Source organism: Protopterus annectens, chromosome 11.part0 (assembly GCF_019279795.1).
Source record: "Protopterus annectens isolate FY-2018-M chromosome 11.part0, PAN1.0, whole genome shotgun sequence".
Taxonomy (NCBI): domain Eukaryota; kingdom Metazoa; phylum Chordata; order Ceratodontiformes; family Protopteridae; genus Protopterus; species Protopterus annectens.
Window position 1 is genome coordinate 141407159 of NC_056745.1, and position 24731 is coordinate 141431889.

At 42.5% G+C, this 24731-nt stretch overlaps 1 protein-coding gene across 2 annotated transcripts in view; it reads left to right on the forward strand.

Annotated features, from left to right (window-relative positions):
* TTLL1 (tubulin tyrosine ligase like 1) overlaps positions 1-24731 on the forward strand; it is a 932005-nt gene that overhangs the window by 161959 nt on the left and 745315 nt on the right. For both annotated transcript variants that reach the window (XM_044087529.1, XM_044087530.1), the window contains exon 3: positions 18122-18302. In XM_044087529.1, coding sequence (XP_043943464.1) covers positions 18122-18302 — 181 coding nt within the window. The remainder of the gene's footprint in view (positions 1-18121; positions 18303-24731) is intronic.

Consider the following 24731-nt stretch of genomic DNA (forward strand, 5'->3'; position numbering starts at 1 on the left):
ATTATTTTTCCAAGACAAAATAAAAGGGTATTCTGTAGACTCCTGTTAGGGTATTTCCAGAGCAATTTTGATATAATTGCATACAGTCTTAATGCACCAGACATTGACTGGGAATCCATTTCCTGTTTTCCTTGTGCTATGGGATAGTTGGTGTGGTCTAATATGATAAATGCATATTCCAAACTAGTTAATTTACTAGAAAAGGCAGAATCTTAAATGAGGTAAGAGTAAAAGATAATGTTTAGTGTAGTTTGTTGTTGCTCTGAACCTGAATTGTTGGGAACTGATCATCTTTGTCTTACTGGAAGGGGAACTGTTTAAAGTGTTTAGCATATCCCCAGCTCCAAAGATGGCATTTTATTGAACCAAATTTTCAGAAATAAGTAAAAGAATAAATGACAGGGAATGGGTGGAAAGCAAGCAGTCTGCTTCAGTCACTGATTATTAATGGTTGTTTCAAAGTTTATTGATGATTTAATTGAATGCCAAGTTCCCTCAGTTCTCCCTCAGTCTAGGAAATTCGATTACCAGTGGTGGACAAAAGGGCTTGAAAAAACTACAAGTAAGAACTTGCCTTTGGAAGACTTAAATACCTAAAGAAGCATCACAAAAAAGGTACTATAAAGCTAGAAAAAAATGTTGAAAAATGTTCTAATCTCACAGTAAGTATGAGAAAAAGCTCATGGTCTATGCCTCTGACAGTAAGAAAGCTGTTTTCAACATTTAAAGCAGTTCAGAAGGGAAAACAATTGGGTATAAATATTCTTGTGATGGTCCTGTTGCTGAGCTGGGGCTTCCAGTTAAATTATTTCTGGACAAATTTACTTACATTATGCCTTCTTATGGTGACCATGGGCTAACTGAAGTCTTCACAACAACAGAGTCATGCGTTGAAATAACAGGCAACATCCTAGACAAGGCATCAACTGATGGACTAAATGGCATTTTTCTGTCAAAAATTATTGAAAATATGTCTGGTTGTCTGAAGTTTTGTCCCCAAAATCCCTAAACGTTGGCTATGTTCTAGACATGGAAAAATGCTGTTACTGCTTTGGTCCACAAGGCAGAAGTGTAGCTTCCCTTGATAATTATAGATCAATAAGTCTAACAAGCATTCTAGGTAAATATTTTGAGAGTGTATTAAAATAATTAATGTTAAGTTGTCAATCTCGCCTTCATTCTTGCTTGATGGGTTCGGAGCCGATCCTCGGCTCCGACTCGGCACTTGCTAAGCTCGAGAGTCACTTTTACCAGCTCGAGGCAGCCCCATATCCCATGATGCAAGGCGGTAAGTACCCAGATCTCGTTTGCCGCTTCGCTGATGAGGTCCTCCTTTTACCAGCTCCTGGTAAGTGATTTGCTACTTTGCTATTTTAGCCCCCTTTAATAAAAAAACCCTTTATTATTAGTTTTAATTTAGTTTTAAACATTTTCTGACAGAAAATTCCCTGTCTCTTCTTATTTTTTTAGTCAAACTTTACCCATCCCATCCCCCCCCTGTTAGGGTGTGTGGGTGTGTTTCTAGTTATACCTTTTTGGTATATTTAATTTAATTTCTTTGACTGGTGTGTGTGTGTGCTTGTGTTACACCATGTCAAAAGAAAGGGTCTCAGGCTTTAAGAAGTGTGACTCGTGCTGTCAGAAGATGTCTCTGACAGACGGTCACACTTCTTGCCTGTATTGCCTGGGGCCTCTTCACCTGCAGGACTCCTGTGCTATATGTCATTCTTTCAGCCAGAGAGTCCTGCAGGAAAGAAGAAATAAATTAATACTCAGGGGCCTTCTTAAGCCGGAGGGCTCTCCGGCTAAGTCGGCTCCATCCAAGACTGCCAAGTCTTCCAAGGCCCAGGCTTCTGTGTCAAAGCCTGCGGCCTCGGCTCGACTTCGTTCTGAGTCGAGATCGGCTCGGCTGGAGCCGATTCTGGCTTAACTAAGCCTTCGGCACCGATGGCTATCGGTGCCGATTCTGCATCGACCACTTCGGTGTCGGCTCTGATCGGTTCCGACCACCATGTGGCTCAGGCATAGGGGTCGGGTCCGATCGGCTCCGCCACCGCTACTTTTGTGGCTGTATCGGCTCCGGCTGGAGCCGATGCATCGAGACTACCTGTCGGCTCCGATAAGTTGTCGGCTCCGACAGGTTCAATAGTTTCATCGGTTCCGATGGCTCCTTCGAGGAAGAGGTCGAGGTCTCCTTCCTTGGAGCCGATACTTTCGGCTCCGGCTTCACCTCTTTCGGAACGGAGCCATCGGAGCCGATCTTCAAGGTCATCCAGGCTTTCTGACCATGACTTAGAGAGAGTGGTCAGTAGATTACTTAAGTCACAGGCACTGGCCCAAATGTTACATAGTCCGTCTCAACAGACGACTATTGGTCCACACCCCGTTGCAGTTCCTCCTTCAACTCTACCGCAGAGCTTGGATTTGGAGTCTTCGAATGGTTACTGCTACGGCTGCAGGACAGATACCCCTTCTGTTCCTTCAGCCTCTACTCTTATCTCCTCTTCGAGACCTTCCTTAGAGGGATTCGGTGGCCGGGCTTCCATGGTCTCCTCCGAGGGGGTGAGTGGCATCGGACCCTTGTCCGAGCCCGCTCTTCCCCTTGGAGCCTCGGCCTTGGTGAGCTCGGCTCCGACATCTGCCTCGGAGACTTCCCTTTCGGTGGTCCCTGGAGTTCCTAGCTCTTCGGAACGGGTTCTCTCGGACCTGCCTGGGAGGGGAGCATTCGAGGTGATGAAGAGTGTGCTGGCCACTGGTATCAGTCAGCAGTCTGTTCCCTTAGCTCCTCCCTCTATAGTGCCTGTTGACATCTCTGCCACTTCTCTTGCTACAGGACCCAGAGATCCTCCGCCTCAGGTTTCCCCATTGGGAATTTCCCCTCTTCCGAGGATTCTCCTGATGTTTCGGGAGATCCTCCTAGGAAGAGGACTTGTAAGAGGAAACATGTAGACTCCCGAGTCTATCACTTCAGATACTGACTTTGATGAGTCAGAGGGATCCCCAAGATCCCCTCTGAGGATGTCTCCTTCTCAGACATCCTAGAACTCCTTAGACAGAGGGGAAACTGGCCCACCAACAATCCCTCTGAGGATGAGTCAGTATACCTAGAGGCGTTTGGATCTCGGCCCTCCACCTCCTGGGTGTCTCCGCCTTCGACCCCTTATGCAGGTTATTGCCCGAAGGCGTGGGCAGCTCCTGACTCTGTAGAGCCAGTCCCTAGGAGGCCTTCAAAATTTATCACTGCCCGTGTGATAAGCAATTCCTCACTAAGGGTGTCCCCGCTGATGCCATGGTGGTGGCTGCTGCCACCAAAAGGAACTTGCAGATCCTTCCGTGCTGCCCATCCTCCTAATAAGGACTCTAGGACCATGGATAGGTATGGTAAGCAGATGTTTTCCTCAGCGACCTTTGCTATGCTCGCTGAATTACCTATGTCACTTCACCAGACTCCAAAGGGATATCCTTAAGGAGCTAGGTGATGTTGTTCAGGATCCTACAGCTGCAGGAGCTCAGGAAAAAATTGCTTCGCAGCTAGGAACCCTTAATTCCATTGCAAACTCCTCCATGCGGCTAATATCATATGCTGCTGATGGAGCGAGTAGGGCCGCAGGTACAGGTGTGGCTCTTAGGCGCCAAGCCTGGATGCGGCTATGTGACTTTGCAGATCCCTTTAAGGCGTCCTTCACAAATTCTCCCTTTGATGGGTCAGCTTTGTTTGGCCCTCAAGTGAAGGAAACTTTGACCAGGTGTGAGCAGGACGGCAAGACTCTTTCTGTCAGGAGTCCGTTTTCCACCCCTTCTAGACCTTACCCCAAAGGACAGAAAGGTGGCAAAATGTGGTTCCGAAATCCCAAGGAGTCACGCCGATTCACGTGGTCAGTTTACCCCTAGAGGCAGAGGGGTAACAACAACAGACGCCGCTCTAGAGGCAGAGGGGTCCAAAACCAGGGAAACAGAGAGCCTCTCTGAGAAGCCCTTTCGGCATCCCTGTGATGTTGCCCGGCTGTCCCTCCTTGGAGGCAGTCGGGGAAGATTATCACTGTACCCAGAAGCCTGGCATTCCCTCACTCAAGACAGATGGGTACAGTCGATCATATCCAAGGGTTACATAATTCCTTTCGAGGAAAGTCCTTTCTCCTCAAATTCCCTTCCAGATGTACCACCCGGTCTAAGGGAAATTGCAGAGTTAGAAGTCTCAAAACAACTGCAAAAAAGAGCCATTCAGCCAGTTACAACAGACCATTCAGAGCCCGGAATCTACTCAAGGTTCTTTTTGGTCCCCAAAAAAACGGGAGACTGGAGACCAATATTGGATCTCAGCAGACTCAACAAGTTTGTGAGGAAGACAAGATTCCGAATGGTCACTCTTCAGTCAATTCTGTCCTTCTTACAGAAGGACAACTGGATGTGCTCAATAGATCTTCAGGATGCGTACTATCACATCAAAATTCACAGACGCTCCAGGAGATTTCTCCGCTTTCGGCTGGGGTCCAGTCATTTCCAGTTCAGAGCCCTGCCCTTTGGTCTCACTACAGCCCCCAGAGTGTTCACCAAATGCATGGCAGTGGTCACGGCTCACCTGAGACGTCAAGGATTCCAGGTGTTTCCGTATCTCGACGACTGGCTCCTGTCAGCCACCACCAGGCATCAGCTTATTCAAGCCAGGGATTACACAAATCTTTGTTCTCATTTGGGCATCTCGATAAACTTCGAAAAATCATCCTTATCGCCCTGCCAGTCTATTACTTTCATAGGTGCAAACTTAAACACTGTTCGGATGTCAGCTACCCTTACAGATCAAAGAGTTTCAGACATTCAGACTCATGTCAGGATCATTCTAGCCAACAAGAAAGTACAGGCCAGAATGGTTCTAAAGGTATTAGGCCTTATGGCTGCGGCCATTACTCTTCTTCCCCTGGCTCGCTTCTACATGCGCCTTCTTCAGTGGATGCTGTTCACACAGTGGTCGTACCAACAACTTCCAATGCGTCACCAGATTCTGGTGACACAGATTTGCAAAGATCATCTTGCTTGGTGGATCACATCTCCTCAGCTTCACCAAGGCAGACACTTTGTACCCCCATCCCCGATAGCCACTGTCACCACGGATGCCTCCCTGATCGGGTGGGGGGGGCATTATCAGGGCAGGATGGTTCATGGGACGTGGCAGCCGTTCGAGTACCACCTGCACATAAATGTCCTGGAGATGAGAGCAGTGCTTTTAACGTTGCAAGCCCTCAACGACTTTCTTCCCGTAGGGACAATTGCAGTCCACACAGACAACATGTCTGTAGTTTGGTATATCAACAAACAGGGTGGAACCAAGTCCTACCCCTTGTGTCGAGAAGCGCTCAGACTATGGCAATGGGCGATCTCCTCTCATCGGTTTCTGGTAGCAACGCATATTCCTGGGAAAACCAACATTGTAGCGGACAGATTGAGCAGAGCTATTCTCATTCCTCACGAGTGGTCTCTCAAGCAATCTTTAGCGGAAGAGATTTTTCTGGAGTGGGGTCGTCCATGTTGCGATCTTTTTGCTACTCCCCAAAACAGCAAATGCCCAGACTTCTTCTCTCTCTTCCCTCTTCCACGCCATCCCCCCAGAGACGCTCTGACCCAGGATTGGCCCCAGGGACTTCTTTATGCCTTCCCTCCATTTCCTCTGATCCCTCAAGTTATCCAGAAGGCAACCGTTTTGAGAGCCAAATTGATTCTCATTGCCCCTTACTGGCCTCGACAAGTTTGGTTCCCGTTCCTCCATCGTCACCTTTTGGTGCAGCCGTGGCATCTGGACCCAGTGCCAGATCTTCTGATTCACCAATCCGGTCAGCTGCACCGGTCTATCCCTTCTCTCAACCTCACAGCATGGTTGCTCCACTTCCTTCCTTAGCCAGGCTTCCTTTGATCTCTAACCCAGTTAGAGACATCATAGTAGCTTCTTTAAAATCCTCTACCAGGAGGATTTATGCAAGCAAATGGAAACGTTTCTCTTATTGGGCTAAGGCCAAGAGTATTGATCCTTTCACTGCCCCTATTCAGGCAGTCCTGGACTTCTTAGCAGAGATATTTCATGCAGGTTCCTCTTCTTCCACAGTCAGAGTTCAATTGGCTGCTATCTCGAACTTTCATGTCGGGATCGCAGATCACAATATTATGTCCCATAGGCTCTGCAGGGCTTTCTTGAAAGGAATTTTCCTGCTAAAGCCTCCGATCAGGAATCCTCCTCCTCAGTGGGATCTAAATTTAGTGCTGACATCCTTGATTCTTCCGCCCTTCGAGCCAGCTGTTTCTTGTTCCCTGAAATTTCTTTCTTGGAAAACTTTATTCCTAGTGGCTATTACATCGCCAGGAGGGTGTCTGAACTTCAGGCTCTATCAGTTCGACCCCTATTTGATTTTTCACAAAGACAGAGTATCATTGAGAACTAATCCGACCTTTTGCCTAAGGTCGCTTCAAAGACCAATTTGAATCAATCCATTGATCTCCTGTATTTTTCCCAAACTATTCAGACAGAGCCGAACAAAACTACATTATCTTGATGTCCACCGTCAACTCAGATATTATTTGGACAGAACAAAAATTTAGGAAATCTGATCAACTTTTTGTTTCCTATGCAGATAATAAGAAAGGCCTTCCTGTTTCTAAAGTAACCTTGTCTAGATGGCTTTCTTCGGTCATCTCTGAAATTTATCTGCTCAGGGGAAAACAGCTGTGCTCAAAACCTAAAGCACATTCAACTAGGAGCTTAGCTACTTCTACAGCCTTTCAAGCTAGACTTCCTTTAGACACTATTTGTGCAGCGCCACTTGGGCCACTCCTCATACTTTTGTTTCCCACTACAAATTGGACTTGGCCTCCAGGGACAGAGCCAGTTTTGGCTCTACAGTCCTCAAGAGTCTGTTCCATTGAGCCACCCAGGATAGAGGTGCTAGGACGCGGTCCCATCAAGCAAGAATGAAGGCGAGATTGACAACTTAACATTAAGAAGTTATGTACCTACCATAACGCGTTCCATGTTAGTTGTCTTCTCGCCTTCTTTCTTGCGACCCTCCCTCCTTCCCCCAGGCCTGGACAGACCTTTCTATAAGAAATAATTATGCTGAAGACCATTCAGACCTGGTCCTTCTTCCATCCTGTAAGTTTTCTTCTTCCTTTTGGAAGTGTTTTTATGCTTGGTGCTATTGCCCTTTGTCATCAAACGAGATCTGGGTACTTACCGCCTTGCATCATGGGATATGGGGCTGCCTCGAGCTGGTAAAAGTGACTCTCGAGCTTAGCAAGTGCCGAGTCGGAGCCGAGGATCGGCTCCAAACCCATCAAGCAAGAAAGAAGGCGAGAGAAGACAACTAACATGGAATGTTATGGTAGGTACATAACTTCTTATTATCAGAGAAACTGTCACTAGGCATTGCTATATATCAGCATGGTTTCATTGAGAACTGTTCGTTCCTAACTAATCTACTTAATTTTTATCAGAATGTCTGGGAGGCCCTGTATACAGGCCACCCTGTTGATGAAATCTGTTTAGATCTCGCATATGCTTTTGATACTGTCTCTCATGGTGGGATCTTGAGGTTACTGTGTAGGTATTAAGTTAACGGATACATTAGTAGGTGGATAACTGATTGGCTGAGTAACAGTGAGTGTTGCTTTGTAAAACATCTCTGTCTCTGAATATATATATTTTTTTTAATGAGAAGTTTTAGTGCTGGAGTTCCATAGGGTTCTGTTATAGTGCCAACTTTTTATGGTCTTCATGTTTGGCACCCCCTTATCTGGGGGGACTGGAGTCAGCAAATTCGCAGATTATATGAAAGTAGGTTCAGTGGTCACCAATGTAGCTGATCAACTCGGTATGCAAAACTTTTTGGATTGGTTCGATGTTTGGTCCAAGTCTTATCATGCAGGATTTAACACTAAGAAGTCTAAACTTGTACATTTTCGCAAACAAAATTGAGGTTACACATATGCTGTTAATATTACCATCTTGGACACTGTTGATAAAAATAAGACTTCTAGGAGTTATTATTGATAGCATGTCATTAAAGGAGAAATTTTTATCTGGAAGTGGTCTGCAAATGTTAGGATCCTGATGGTGATGCTTCTGATTAGGATCCTAATGGTGATACTTCTGATCTATAAATCAGTTATTATATCATTTATTGACTATGGGGCCTCAGTCAGCATATGCAGTTATTCACTGATCATTAGGCATGAAGTAATACAGAGAAGTTTTACAAAGCAAATTCACATCATCAGGCATTTGCGGAACAAGGACAGACTGAGAAAATGTTAATAAATTACAAACTAGGGCCTAATGCTAATCTGTATCTGTCTGAGGTGAGAAATACTAATAACTTTATGGAGGTCACAAGAGCAAAAACTAGTTTCTATAAAAGGACATTTCACAGTAGGGCGGGCAACTGGTGAAACTTTTTACCTTTACAATTGAGAAAAAAGGGCAGACTAGCTGCTTTTAAGAGGCAATTGTACGAGTGGGTGGGAGAAAGGGTGTTCGAACCAATTCTAAAAGGTGACAGATTTCTTTAATGGCTGAAGTCGGCTCAGTGTCTGTTTAATGCAATAACATTGAAACAAAACTTTGAAATATGCCATGTGAACAGAATGACCACTGTCAACAGCTTTTATGACTGAAGTTAATTAAATTGAATAGGCAGCCTTTCCCTTTGACAAAGCCAAACGGATGTGAGCAAGGTAAGGTTTTTGATACAGTATAGGAGGTCAGATGTGATGCATTTCATGGCTTTGCAAATCAGAGTAGTTAGACTAATGGGTTTATAGTTTCCCTGTTCAGTGTTAGGGCAACAGGTTCCCCATGTATGCGAGACAAATCCTGTAGCTAAGCTCATTTTAAGGAGGGGCTCCACAAGGGCATGTTTGGCATTATTTATTAGTAATCCAAGTATGTTATAACTGTAGAAGTGGTATTTTTTTCTTTTAGAACGCAACCTTCAGTAAGTATTATTTTGGTATATTAGAGTTGCAAGGGATTCAAGAATTTGTGGAATTAAGATAATTTCTCGGGTAAAGTTTGCACTAAATTTAGCTGCTAGTATATTTGCCATGTCTACTGAGTCTGGGTGGGTGGTACCTTTTTTGATAAGTTCCGAACATTGCTGAGAGTTATTTCTTAGTTTTCTAATGTGACAACGTATTACGTAATTATGCTTGGTTTCAGATGCTAATTTAAGTGTATGATTTACCTTACTAGCCGTGATAGTAGCTTTTAGATGTCCTTCATGGATGCATCTGCAGTCATAACAACTGGGTTGTCCTGTCGGCAGGCAGCCCTTCAGTCGGCCGGATTCCAAAGTCCGGGTCCGGCTTCGGCTGATGTCGCACTTCACCCGACGTCATCTCTGTTGGTCTTCGGGTATAAAGGCATCAGCCGATGCCATTTTCCTCAGTCTTTCTTGCCGCGTGGCGCCCGAAGCAGAAGCTGTTCGCAAGTGCCGGTCGGTCGGACCAGACAGGGCCTCTCAGCCCCCAGAGAAGAGACCTAGGGCAGAGCCCCCTGAGCCAGTGTCCTCTGATGAGTCTGCCGATGAATCAGACATAACTGATCAGCCAGAGGCTCCTTCTAAAGCTAAGTACCCCATTGGGGACTCTTTCTTGCCTCAGCAGACAGATTTTACAGGGTGCCAGACACTCATCACCACCTTTACAAGGCCCCACTTGCAGACCCCGAAACTATATCCCAGGGTCCCAAGGCAGTAGCCGCGACCGTAGCAAAAAACCCTATTCCTTCAGAAAGGGAAGCAAGGTCATTAGACAGATGGGGCAAAAAGGTCTACACTTCAGCTACTCTCTCAGCTAGAGCTTTAAATTGCCAGTTTCACATGATACAATACCAAGAGTTTATGCTTGATCAGTTAACTAAAAAGCTAACCACTGATGAATCTCTTGATAAGAAATATGTATTAGAAATGGTAAATAACATACAACAGGTTAGTAACCATTCCTTAAAATGTGGCTATGATGCACTGGAGGCTTCATTTAGATCAGCCATGACTGGCACAGTGATAAGAAGGCATGCATGGCTAAAGGAGCAAGCTCTACCGGATCATGTTAAAGCTAAGTTGCTAGATGCTCCTATGGATAAGACAAGTTTGTTTGGTACACCTGCCCAGCAGGTTATGAAGAAAATGGAAGAAAAGGCAAAATCTGTTCAAACGGTCAAAGATTTCTTGCAGGTTCAACCCCAAGGTTTAGCAGGAACTGGCCTGCCAAAAATTGGTCCTTTCCTGACTCCACAAGATCTCAAAGGGGCAGGAATAGACGTTCCAGAGGCAGAAACCAATCCAGGGGAGGTGCCTACAGAGGACGACAGTGGCAAGGTAACAACAGAGGCACAGACACAACCTCTGCCACTACATCAACTCAACCACAGTGACTTAACCCTAAATCCGCCTACCAGGGAACAAATAGCAGCTCCTCTAGGTGGAAAATTAACCTTATTTTCAAAGAACTGGCACTATATAACAAAAGACAAGTGGATTTTACAAACCATAGATCAAGGTTACCGGTTCCACTTCCACACTTTACCAGTCAAAAGAGGAATGCCAAATCTACCTCCAAATCAAAAAACAGAGGCTCTACAACAGATAATGCAGTTAGCAAACATGAGAGCTGTGGAAAGAGTGCCAACAGCAGAGCAAGGAAAGGGGTTCTACTCCAGACTATTCCTAGTTCCAAGAAAGGAAAAAGTTGGAGACCAATTCTCGACCTGTCCCTTAAATACATACATCATTGTCCCAAAATTCAAAATGCTGACCCTACAGCAACTTCTTCCCATGCTGGGCAAGGAGTGTTGGCTGGTAACTCTAGATCTCAAGGAGGCATACCTGCACGTCCCCATTCGACCAATCTGCAGAAGATACCTCAGATTTCTTGCAGGATCAGAGCACTATCAATTCTCAGCATTGCCCTTTGGCTTATCTACTGCCCAGAGTATTCACAAAATGCCTGGCATCAGTAATCGCCCATTGCAGACTACAGGAATTCAAATTTACCCATACCTAGACGACTGCCTGCTACAAGGGGACAACAAAAGCAAGCTGACAACAGATTTACAAAGGGTCATTTACTTGCTGCAAGCACTGGGATACACAGTCAATCTACAAAAGTCAAGGCTGATACCATCCCAAACAAGGACATTCTTGGGCGCGGAATTGGACACAGTAAAACAGATGGCATTCCTAACTACAGAAAACAAAAGAACTCCCTCTTTACTTCTTGGCACTAACAAAACTGAACAAGTTAACAGCAAGAAAAGTACTGCAGGCCTTGGGCTTCATGGCATCATGCATAATCTTGGTTCCACTTGCCAGACTACATATGAGAAAACTACAGTGGTACCTAAAGAATTTATGGTCCCAACACAGACACAGCCTAGAAACAGAAATCCCACTAATTCCATGCTTAAAACAGGAGTTCCTATGGTGGGCTCAGGCATGCCACTCAAACCCAGGGCTACCCTTTCGCAGATGTCAAGCAAGCCAGACCATCACAACAGACGCTTCAGACCTAGGATGGGGGGCCCACATGCTGGACAAATGCGTGCAAGGATTGTGGACACAGGATCAACTTCACCTGCACATCAACCTAAAAGAAATGCTGGCAGTAAAACTGGCAATCCAAAAGTTCAGACCATTTCTCAAAGAGGGCCAGTTGATGATAAGGACAGACAACACCACAGTCATGTGGTACATCAACAAACAGGGAGGCACTCATTCATACCCCCTATGCAGAATGACTTTGGAGCTGTGGACCCTGGCACTCAGCTACAACATCCAGTTACAGGCAATATTTGTACCGGGAAAAGAGAATACTCTAGCAGACATATTAAGCAGAACCACATCGGATGCCCACGAATGGATGCTGCACCTGGACATCTTCAAGACCATCTCAAAGAAATGGGGAATGCCTCAGATAGATCTATTTGCATCACCTACCAATCACCAGCTCAAAAAATTCTGCACAAGGACATTCCACCCACTAGCATGGAAAGTGGATTCGCTCTCCTTCAGCTGGAAAGGCCTAACAGCATATGCATTCCCACCTCTTCCCTTGATACACAAGGTATTACTAAAAATCAAGGAAGAACGTCCAAGGATAATCCTGATAGCTCCAAACTGGCCAAGACAACACTGGTACCCACTGCTGAGGAGCATGTCTCGGAACAATATGTGGCCAATCCCCCTGATGCCTTTGATGTTAACTCAGAACAACTACAGCATCATACATCCAAACCTAAAAATGTTACAACTGACTGCATGGAACATCACATAGCAGCAGCTAATCCAGAACTTTCCCAAAGAGTTAGAGACATTATTCTTGAAGCACGCAGACCTTCAACAAGAAGAAACTATGCTGGAAAATGGAAAAGGTTTGTCATTTGGAGTACTGAAAGAGGAAAAGATGTGTCAAACATAGATATGCCTAACATTCTGGAGTACCTAGCCGAACTTCTTCATTCAGGCCTGTCCTACTCCTCCATCAAGATACATGCATCAGCTATTTCAGCAGAATACAGCTTTGATCCACCTGTTTTTCTCACCCTTTGCTCAGGCAGTTCCTCAGAGGAATCAAGAATGTAAAACCTCCAAGGAAACCACCATTACCAGCTTGGGACCTAAACTTTGTGCTAGAAAAATTGACACTATCACCCTTTGAACCAGCAGCAACAGCAGACCTACAACACCTGTCATGGAAAACTGCTTTCCTACTGGCAATTACTTCAGCAAGGAGGGTTTCAGAACTACAGGCCTTAATGGCAGTGCAACCCTTCCTAATCTTCCACCAAGATAGAGTGTCCATGAGGACTAATCCTACATTTATGCCTAAGGTGGTATCCAGAGTGTCTTTAAACCAGGCAATCCACCTGCCTACCTTCTTTCCCAACCCACAAAACAGAGGCGAAAGAATATTGCATACCTTGGATGTACATAGACAGCTAGGCTACTAGTTGGACAGAACAAAAGTAGCAGAAAGACTGACCAACTTTTGTAGCCTATGCAACAGGAAGGGAAGGAAAAGCTATTTCCAAACAGACAATCTCCAAATGGATAGGAAATTGCATACGATTCTGTTACTCCTTCCATGGAAAACCAATTCCACAGAACATAAGACCTCATTCTACAAGGGCAACAGCCACTACCACAGCCTTCTTACGAGGAGTGGCAACCAAAGACATTATTGAGGCGGCTACTTGGACCTCCGTGCATACATTTGCCAAGCATTATAATTTGCCTCTATATTCCAGATCCCGAGCAGGGTTTGCCACTGCTGTACTGCAAGGGATCCTAAACACACCATAATCTAGTTTTATCCTCCTCCCCTTGTTGGCTATGGTATTCTACCCAGTTGTTATGACTGCAGATGCATCCATGAAGGACATAGTACAGTTTTGTACCTACCATAAATGTAGATGTCCGAACTGGATAGCATCTGCAGTCAGGATTACCCTCCCTCCTTCCCTCTGTGGTACTCCAAGGGTGTTTACCCTCCTAATAGCTAGCTGGTGGGGGGGAGTCTTTTATGGTGTATTTGTTTGTATATATGTGCATACATGCTTATTTTTGTGTTTACCTCTATCTTTTTGGAAACATTGGCATCTATCTAAATTTTAGCCTTCAAGAGGGCTACTGGCATCTGGGGCAAGAAACACTGAGGAAAATGGCGTCGGCTGATGCCTTTATACCCGAAGACCAACAGAGATGACGTCGGGTGAAGTGCGACATCAGCCGAAGCCGGACCCGGACTTTGGAATCCGGCCGACTGAAGGGCTGCCTGCCGACAGGACAACCCAGTTGTTATGACTGCAGATGCTATCCAGTTCGGACATCTACATTTATGGTAGGTACAAAACTGTACTTTCTCCACTGACATTCTTGATGTAGTCTTTAATGTGAGGAATTTTAGATCTGTTGAATGATTTCAAGATTTTTTTTTATCTTACTATGGAGCTTTTTAAGCTGGTGGATCACCTGGATGGTTTGTTCTTAAATTTTCCATTATATTTGGCTCTAGTAGGGATGATCAAGTTAAGGCATTTGTTTATGTGGTAATATAACTCATTTATATAAATGGCAGTCGTGTCAGTGTCAGGTCTGGTGATGTTACAAATGAATGTGGATATCTCATCATAGAGTTTGAGGAAGTTTGTTCATTTGAAATTCCTGAATTCATAATTAACTGCATGAATTTTAGAGCTTTTGAAAGAAAATTTACAAATTTATGTTCAGACTTAACCAGGGGTGGAGAAACTAGATGAATGGTACATGTAGTGGCTATTATTATTTAGGACCAGGTCAAGAATATTATGTCCTCTAGTTTGTTTAGCTATCTGTTCCAAAGGATTTTTATTCAAGTCTAAGTCCAGTCTATTGAAGGTAGTTGAAATCTCTAAATATAAAAGCAGTCATGTAGCTGAGTGTGAGTTGATAGCTTGTCTTGTTCAGGCTTTGCAAATCAGAGTAGCCTGGGTAAGCTGGAAGATCACTGAGTTCAGTCTAAGGGTCTCTGGGAATCTTGCCTGATGTGCTCCTAGACAGGTGCAGAAATACCTCAGCAGTTTTCATCATGCCTGAATGCATGGTAGGTGCAAAACCCAGAGGAAGTGCTGCAGTGAAACAAAGTCTTACTATCTACACAGGCATGTATGTCTTCAAGTTGCAGAAGAACCTCAAGACCATGCAATTTGTTAAGATTGTTGGCGTTGAAAATAGCCACCTTGATGTGGTCTAGTTTAGGGTTAGAAATGGCTGCATTGATGTCTGATGTATTGATATGTATATTAGTTGGACTCTGCCTAGAAACAACACTATGGGGACAGCAAAGGCTTTGCTCCATATGTGGTAATCATGGAATGAGGATTACAGGCCATCCTTGGTGGTGAAGCAAGTTGGACTGTCAATTATTTCATCCCTCACTGACACATACTGGGCCTCTAGAATGATACCAACTACTAAGCCAGTTATTGAAGCCAATCACCTTTTCTTTTTGTATATAGATATCATTATGGGGTAATGTAAGGGAACCACCACCTCCTTGGGATCTTAATTTGGTACTGACTACTCTGATTCTCCCACCATACGAACCAGCTTCCTGTTGCCAACTGAGGAGGAGGTTTTCTACTCAGGACTAGTGCCTTACCTTACCTGCATTGGACACTTACATGGTGAGCTCCAACATGCCTCTCAGGGTTGTGATGCCTTGTATATCAGACACAGGTCACCTCTTAGCAGACTGTAGGATAACCGAGTATAGTGACAGGGCTTTGAGCCAGTCCATGTAGCGCATGTTATTTAAACCTTGTATTGTTTTAGTAAGGTATCTCTGTGGGTGTGCCAGTTGTTGCATGTGCTGGAGAAATACATGCCAAAGGGACATTATATTCAATTACTGGCCTAATGAGGGATGAGTAAAGGGAGACAGTGGCATCCCTAGATATAGACACAGTCCCTTTGTTTAGAAATTGTGCAGTATAGAAGGACTTTATACAACAATAGACATATTTTGGTCAAACGTTATGTCACTTTCTACACAAGTTCCCAAATCCCAAAAAACTCGGTCAACTGTTAGGGTCATATTGTCAGTGTTGTTGTACACTGGGGTAGATGACTTCCCAAAGGATACAAAACAGTTATCAATAACTTGTCAGTGTTAAACGTGCAAGTCCAAGTATTGCCATCCGCTATTCTTTCCAGATTTTATTCAATTTTTGATTTACTGTACATTGCTTATTAACTAGAAACAGTAAAATACACACATTAACTATTTACAACATAATTTGAGATCAGGAATTGATTAGTGACCATATTGTTTTATTTTCACTGGTACAGCAGTTGCATTGTTACCTCACAGCAAGAGGTTCCCCTGTTCGATTCTCGGCTGGAGTGCCTTCTGTGTGGAGTCTGCATGTCCTCCCCGCAGTCCAGTGGCCTCCGAAAGACCTGCGTGAATGGGCATGCCTTTGCTGAAGGTTGGGCGTCGGGCTGGCAACTTGGCACCATAAAAATCGACTGCCAATCATTAGCGGAACGGAGTTCCACTGTGGCAACCCCTAACCGGGAAAAGCCGAAAAGACAAACATTGTTTTATTTTCACTACCTTAGAAGACCTAATAACTGGACAAATGACTTTTAACTTTGTATTAAGAGTTTACTTTATGAAATTGATATAAATCTTATGTACTTTGCTCAGTGTCAGCATTTTCTTCAAATTCAGCTTCCATTACTAGATCCCAACAACAACCCATTCCTTTTTACTCTGAAGTTCTATTTCTGATCAGTCATAGTTCTCAGACTCTCCCCTTAATTATAGCATGTGATTTGTATTCTGAACAACATCAGTAATAAATGAATGTTTGAGCTTAGTACATTTTTTTGAATATTTTAATACAGCACACCATTCATTGAAAAAGTACTGTATAATTGGACAGGTTATTTCTCTTGGCTATAACTACATAATGGTTTTAATCATTGTAATGAAAATATGTTGCTTTACTTTATGTATGTACAGAAGTATGAAGGAACACCACATCAATATGTAGCTTTCTATATTTAAGCCGTTTTTTAATTTGTGATTCTAAATGAGGGGGCAAGGGTGTCCATTTGGTGACATCAGACTCTTAGCATACAGTAAGAAGAACTGAAATTCTAAAATTCTCCAGCCTGGAGTAGTCTCAGAAAGCTCTTGGAATTCTGTCAAGCTGCTGTAAGACAAGATTCCTTCATGGAAAAATATAGTTGAGCTGTGTGAGATGCTCTATAGCCTGCCTTCAGATGAGAGAATTTGTACAAATACTGTATGAATGAATACTCTTCCTCCTGGAGGTGTTAACTTTGGCTGTAGGTACTGGTCCCTAACCCTGTGTAAGAATGGGAGGAAAAGGCGATGATGATGAATCGTACTCTTCCGTTGGTATGGGTTTTGGGTGTAGATCAGGATTATATGCTTTTGTTTACTGCTTGCTGGTTGTAAGTTGTGCTTGTTTTGGTGAGTTTATGTTCAGACTTAGCAGGCCTTGTGACAGACTCATAGTTAAAGCCATAAGTTTTGAATTCTCATTACAGAAACTCAAGACAGTATGGAGAAGTGCCAATTTTGTATCAGCCACCTAAGAGAAGAATGTAGAGTAAGGTGTGTGTGTGTTTGTTTGTTTGTTTGTTGCAGGGGGGGTGTACTTTTGACCATTGAAAAACTGTGGTAGATGGTGACTGACATCTGCAAACTGAAACATTATCAAATTGCTATTCTGGTGAGCATCTCAAACAGATGTACGTTACATATATAGTCTGGTGTGCCTTTGTGTTCACTTGCAAATGTTATTTATTTTAACAAATTATTATTTACTGCATGTGGGTGATGTGATTAAAGCTTTAGAAAAAGATGATTGATCCTACTCATGTTAAAATTAATATAACAAAGTTATTTTTTTGTAATAAAGTAGTGCAGTGAGTGAAGAAGAAGGTAAGGTAATACTGTTTGTGAATCCTATACAGTTACAGAGAGTAGAAAGGGAAAAAATGTGTATTAAAGTGCGACACAGATTAAGCCCCTAACTTCTTTAGCAGTTATTATATTTAATTCCTTAAAGTTACTTTACCTACCTTGGGAGAGACTGACACTGATCTGCAATCTTATGTACAGATTAATTAACATGTTATTGTTATGGGGAGCCACTTTACCTAAGATCGTTACATTTTCATTGTTTAAGTGACTCCTTCATATTTTGTATAGGTGATATGATCCTGCATGTATTATTGCTTTATTTAAAAAATGCAAATGAGTTACATGAAAACTGTATGCATATATTGAGCTCAACCTCAAGACACGAGGCTCTAGGAAGATGCAAAAGGATGCAGCATATTCCAAGCTTTTAAACTGATCTATTTCTTAATTATTTAAAGTCTTATGAAAGCATATGTGCATTCTTTTTCACTGCATGACTTTATTTTGACTATTAAGGAGTCCAGTATTCAGTGCACTTAGATGTTTCTATAAGATAATACCATTAGAAATTAATTAATTTATTTATTTATTACTTTATTATTTTATTAATCCATTCATTCATTTGATTTTTTTTTTTTTTTAGATTTTGTTCCTGTAACTTTCATGCTTCCTGCAGATTACAATTTATTTGTTGAAGAATTTCGAAAAAACCCATCAAGCACTTGGATTATGAAACCCTGTGGAAAGGCTCAGGGAAAGGGTATATTTCTCATAAATAAGCTTTCTCAGATAAAAAAGTGGTCCAGAGACAGCAAAACCTCTTCGTAAGTAAACACAGTGTAAATACAGTGTTTTATTTTTCTTCTTGTCACGTTTCATAATACCATGAAATCAAATTCATGTAGTTCATTGCAGTGGAATTGACCCAAGCATATTTTAATTGTATCATATTGGAATAAGTTATGAAAGGTTTAAGTGGTAAAAGTTTTTGTAGCTATGTTTTTTCGCAGACCCCTAATCTGTCCTACCATTAAACTACATACTATATACTCAGAAAGGTGCAGATATGTGCAGTCCCTCTTAGTGGTGTTGGCTCAGCATTTACAGGTAACAGAAGCAACTAGTTTGAGAAGAATGCTCTTATTCCAATTACAACTTTTTATTTTAGTTTCAGTAGAGAATTGCCAGCAATATGTCTGTTGCCGAGAATTCACCTCTCTGTAAGCAAGATCATTCCAACAGATCTACATGAGGACATTGGTGTTCCTAACTGTTCTCTGTGTTAAGAAGGTACCAGATGTTTTGAACTGGTGTAGTTGGAGGGTTTGGCTACCAGCGTTCAGTTTTGCTTAAACAAAAGCTTGAATATGCAACATCTTCCTAAATTATTTATTATCAGTTGATCTCACTATTTGTGGGACTTTTATAACAAAGGAAACTTTGCCTTCTTCTGCAGCTGATTCTATCCTAGTATCAGGGAAATCCAAAAGTTTGGACTCTTGTCTGAAAGCAAATCCCTGTTTCAGTATACCAGAATAAAGACAGCAGAAATCTTTCTGATCATAACTCACAGAATAATGTCATGCTTTTAGTTCATACAGCACTTGACTTAGAAAATGGACCTTTAAAATGACATACAAAACAACAGTATTTCTAGAATTAATCCACCATCTCTAAAACAAACTCTACCTTTGACAGCAAGAACACAGCCTCTGTCTTTGTAACCAGTACATCAAAGAATCTGTCATTTAATTTTCTTAGTGAGTTGTTACCACAACCTGCTAATATTTAATTACACACAAACTGTTATTTTTTCCTTGAGCAGCAGTTGTTACATAAACACTTTCAGCCAGTTACATTTCTCCATCTGGCCAACTGTTTTCCTTCATGGACAAACTCAGTGATGAGCAAATTTAGGCAAATAACATCTTTAGTTAAAGCTGCACAAGATATGGTTAATGACATTAGTGCTATTCAAAAATTTTTGCTGAAAAGATAGCAAACTTTTTCCAGTCTGCTCATAAACTAGGCTGATTTTGAATGAACATGAGTTCTTTAAATACCAAGCTAAAATCACTTAACTTTAAAAAGCTGCACTTTAAGACATTTGGTCACGATGTACTCTGTAAGTACTGCAGCCGTAGGTACTTATGCCTGCTTGAGCATTTGGATGTATATCAATGACTCAGATCTTCCATTCATAAAATATTATCTCAGCTTTTCACACGAGATCCCATATTTATGCAACAAAACTTTAAAGTTATGCTAAGCATTATATTCCATGTAAACAAGGTTCCAACGGACTAATGCACAGGCGGCAGTTGATCAGAGAAAATATTGAAATATTGGTTAGCCAAATTCTAATGTCTGTTTTTCAGAATCTCCTTTCTGATATATCCAGCCAAAAACTTTTGGTAGTAAGAATAAGTATGTGACAAAGAAAAGAAGTGAATTCCATGTTCCTTATTCAGCTACCATCCAGGTCAGATAAAGATATTGAAAAGGAACTGATAGCCCTAAAACTGTTGGAGCTCTATTAGCAATTCAAAGTTCCTCCCATGTTGAAGTCCTGTATTTGTTCAAGCTGTTCAAAGCTGCAGTGCTCTGCTGTGATATGGGAAAAAGATAAGTGCTTATTTTCAACTGTTTCTGTACTTCTGTTTTCAACTGTTTCTGCACTTCTGTTTTACTGTATGTCTTTGTAATCTGTGCAGCTGTTTTTTAGTCTCCTGTTTTTGCCTGTTAGAGCTGAATATCTGTTACTGTTTGTGACCTTTTGAGCTTGTAGTGAAATCTTTTGCCAGGAGAGGCCTAGCTGTTTTCTTTGTGGCAGAAAGAATCAGTCTAGTTTGATGTAGCTAAAAGCATTTCTGCAACACTATTTTTGATTGGATAATTGGGCTGGTATCTGTTTGTCTGCCTTTAATAACCAGTGCTCAGTTGTACTTATTTACTCAAGCTGTTCAAAGCTGCAGTGCTGTGCTGTGATACTGGAAAACGATAAGTGCTTCTTCTCAACTGTTTCTGCGCTTCTGTTTTACTGTATATCTGTGCAACTGTTTTAGTCTCCTTTTTTGTCTGTTAGAGCTGAATATCTGTTACTGTTTGTGACCGTTTGAGCTTGTAGTGAAATATTTTGTCTAGAGAGGCCTTAGCTGTTTTTTTTGTGGCAGAAATAAACAGTATAGTTGGATCTAGCTAAAAAGCATTCATGCAACATTGTTATTTTTGATTGGATAATTGGGCTGGTTTCTGTTTCTCTGCCTTTAATAGCTAGTGTTTTAAACCAGTTGTACTTATTTGCTCTGTTTTTTGTCCCACCCACTTGCCCAGCTGTTGTGGTGGTCTTAGGTGTTGATGGCTTTGAGTTGCCCACCTCTTGTATAAAGTTGACTCTGGGCACTCCCCCCAGTCACTTTACATCAGCTCATTCTACTGTTTATAGTGAGAACTTAGTAAAGGCCCACCCCTTTAGTTTTTGAACCTTGAATTATCTCATTATCTTCTGTCTCTTCACTTTCTACTAAAAGAAAAATAAAACAAAAAAAAAACTGTACCTCTTTTTACTTCATTTTGCTGCTTGTGCTTAGGAGTTCAACTGCATTTAGTTTGCCATGTTTATTACTGCTTGTTGGTAGCCTCACTACACTGATGACAGTATTCTACTGAATTGCTGCTTTATTTGTGCTGTGTTACTGCTGTGATTTGTGAGCTACTGTTTCAAAACAGTCTACTGATTAACTACATTTCATTGCTATCTACTGCTTTACTGCATTTCATTGCTGTTTAAATGTATTTCTTCAAACTGCGATTTCTATTTTTTTGATTATAAGTGATTAATCTGTGCTTCATTGTGAGTTTTTTCTTACTGAGTTCTTAACCTTATAATTGAGTAGGATATTCTAGATACAGGTCTGTGGCATCCAGAGCTTCAGCTGCATGTTTTGAACCCTTTTTGAGTTATTCCAGCTACAAGTTTTCCCTTAGTAGCCCATCTAGTAGTACTACTCATAGACCTTCCTCCCTTTACCCTTTTAGCTCTTTCAGTTTCTGACAAATATGGATGGACAATTTCCTACAGTTTCTCCTGCCAGTCTGGTCGATATGGGCATCTTGAGACAGTGCAGCAACTGCCTCATGTACATGGACAACCCTCTACTACTAGCACCTAGGAACACAATTTGTGAGAGATGCAAATGCATCAAGCACCTAGTGTCATTGCTCTCTCCCCCACAAACCAGTATATCTGGCACTGAGAAGGTTGGCAACATGAACACCATACATACACAACACACTCCCACATATGCGGAGGCCCTCAACAAAAGCATACCCAAACAAAAGAGACCTCCAAGGCATAAATGCATGCAAACTCCTCTGCCCACCACACCACACATAGTCCACACACCTGTGTCTCCCAGCCAATAACACCTAAACATAAACCCAACATATTGGTCATAGGAGACTGCATTGTGAGACACACAGATGTGCCTCTCACTAGGCTGGATAAGGAGAAAGTTATGGTTAGTTGTTTGTCGGGTGCTCGAATCCACCACATCACCAATGCACTCAAGTCTCTCAACAGGTACTGCTATGACTCTGTCATAGTCTATGTTGGAATGAATGACTTGAGACGTGCCTCCCTGGACTATAATGAGAGAGACATTATCGAGCTTGCTAAGTATGTGTCCCAGGCAGGCATGTCCCTAGCCTTGAGCAGCATTCTACCGTCACCCAGAATGATGCCTCAATACAAACAGAAAATGATTGACTTTAACAACTGGCTTAGTTTCTGCTGTCATTTAAAGGGGATCCAGTACCTGACAGCCTGGGATGACATGATTGACAAGCCATGATGCCTTTCCAGAGATGGCCTGCATCTGTCTCCCTTGGGCTTCAGGTTCCTGCCAAAGGCTCTTGCCTCCCCCATAGTGGCTTTTTTAGGCAATGCCATGAGGTCAAAACTACCAACATGAAAATTTCATCAAAACGTAAATTAAAAGTCATGCTACTAAACGCTAGGCGTCTAAACATGAAGCTGCACTTATTGAAAGCATTCTTAACCCTGGAAGAAGCAGACATTTGTGCAGTCACAGAAACCTGGTTCAAAGCTCCGTAGACCACCCCAGTCATACCAGATTACTCATCCTGTTATTCATTCAGACCCCAAACTGTGGGCAGCAAAATAAAAGAAGGTGGAGTTCCAATATATATAAAAGACATACATACCTCTGGGCTGGTCAAACAGTATGATGCACAGGAAATATTCCAGGTGCAACTGACAAGACCCCTATTCAAATCATAGCTAGCTACAGGCCTCCAACTCTGGCTCACAATGCCCACTGCACTTATCTGGACCTCTTTGAATCAATCAAGATTCAACCCTTTACTCTAATCCTGGGCAACTTTAACTATCCAACTGTAGGTTGGGAGAAATACTCATGCCAAAACACAAATACCCAGAGATTCCTTGATTTCGTCAATGCAAATGCCTTGGACCAGTTGGTTGACACCCCCAAAAGAGGTGAAAATATCTTGGACTTAGTATTAATCAACATGAGTAACCACTGCAGCATCCCGACAGTGTCATCATCCCTGGTAAGATCTGACCACAAAGCAGTCACTTTCGAAGTCACCATCTTCCCCGACCCACCCAGCTAGGGTCAAACAAAAACACTTCTTCAAAGCTGATTACAACTTCCTGAGCGAAGGTATAAACAGCTTCACAGCCCCCTCCCCCTCCACAGAAACTGGCGCATATATCCAAACTTACACCAAAGTACTATATGAGTATTTATATAGCTGCTTGGAATCAGTAATACCAGACAGGACAAAATCCTCCTCCTCAAGGAAGAGTAAACCTGTCTGGTGGACATCTATAATAAATAAACTCTATAATAAAAGGAAAAAAAATGTTGTCCAGGACCAAGAAAGAGCAGGTGTCTAATTGAAAGCAATCTTTCATTAGCCTGAAAAAGCAAATAAGAGCACTAGTGAAATCCTCCAAAGCAAACTTCGAGTCCAAACTGGCCACATCTACTAAAGACAATTATAAGGCTTTCTTCACATATGTCCGCAATCTCAAGGGAAGCACCCAGATCTGCTCAGAACCGGTGGTCATGGACACCACATACACAAACCCTGTAGATCTAGCCAAGCTGCTGACAGACAGGTTCAGTAAAAACTTCACTCCTCTGTCCCACCCCACCCCATCAGTAAAACAGGACATCCCCAGTACCTGCCCCCCTCCCCTTATCTCTAGGGAGCAAGTCATCACTGCCCTCTCAAAGGCAAAATATACAGCCTCCATGGGACCTGATAACATCCCAGGCTGCATCCTGCATGAACTCAGGCAGGAACTTGCAGCACCATTAGGTACCCTTTTTAACTGAAGCCCGAGTACCATCTTTATCCCAGCCGAATGGAGGACAGCTACTGTCATTCCTTTGCACAAAGGTGGAGCGTCCACCGATCCCAGAAATTATAGACCCATCAGTCTAATTAGCCTGATTTGTTAGGAATCCTTCCATTTGAAAGATCACTGTGCCTAGTAGATGAGATAATCCATTTGGTCAGAACAGTATCTGACAGTATCCCAGTGAGTTAGTTTGCTAGTGAATGTAACCTGTCACAGACACCTTTAATATTTAAATCTCGGTTATTTAATGATTAAGATGCTTGTAAACTGTTTTTGCCCAAAATTACTTTGCAAAAGGCAGGGGTATGGGACATCACTAGCTGTATAAGCTTTTTGTTAAGGGGGTTCTGCATGTGAGATCTGGACTTCATAGTTAATAGCCTTGCCAGACCCAGTTTAAACTCACTGATTTGGGGATGGAGAAGTTTATGTCTTAGAAAATGCTAAACTCTGTGACCGGCACCTCTGGTCACATGATCTCATCATGCATAGGAAACTATGTATAGCTTTCAAAAGATCAGCTGTTTAATAACATAAGTTCATTTTTCCTTGTGAAAGTGGTGTCAGACTTAATCCTAGAGCCATTGTATTTGTCTGTATTTTTTTCTAGTCTGGGTGGAAGCTAGTGGAGCGAGATCCCATTGCACCCTGGATGTTTACCGTCAGCTCAAGTTTTACCTGAACTGGGTGCTTGAAAATAGGCAGAACAGCTACTTGTATCCTTTCCTCCAGTGAAGGAATGAATGAATGACGGTCATCATACAACCCCTTTTCAAGCTCTGCTTCCTTGCAGTTTTTGTCACCCTGATCACTGAGCACTATATGTTCTTCGTGTTTC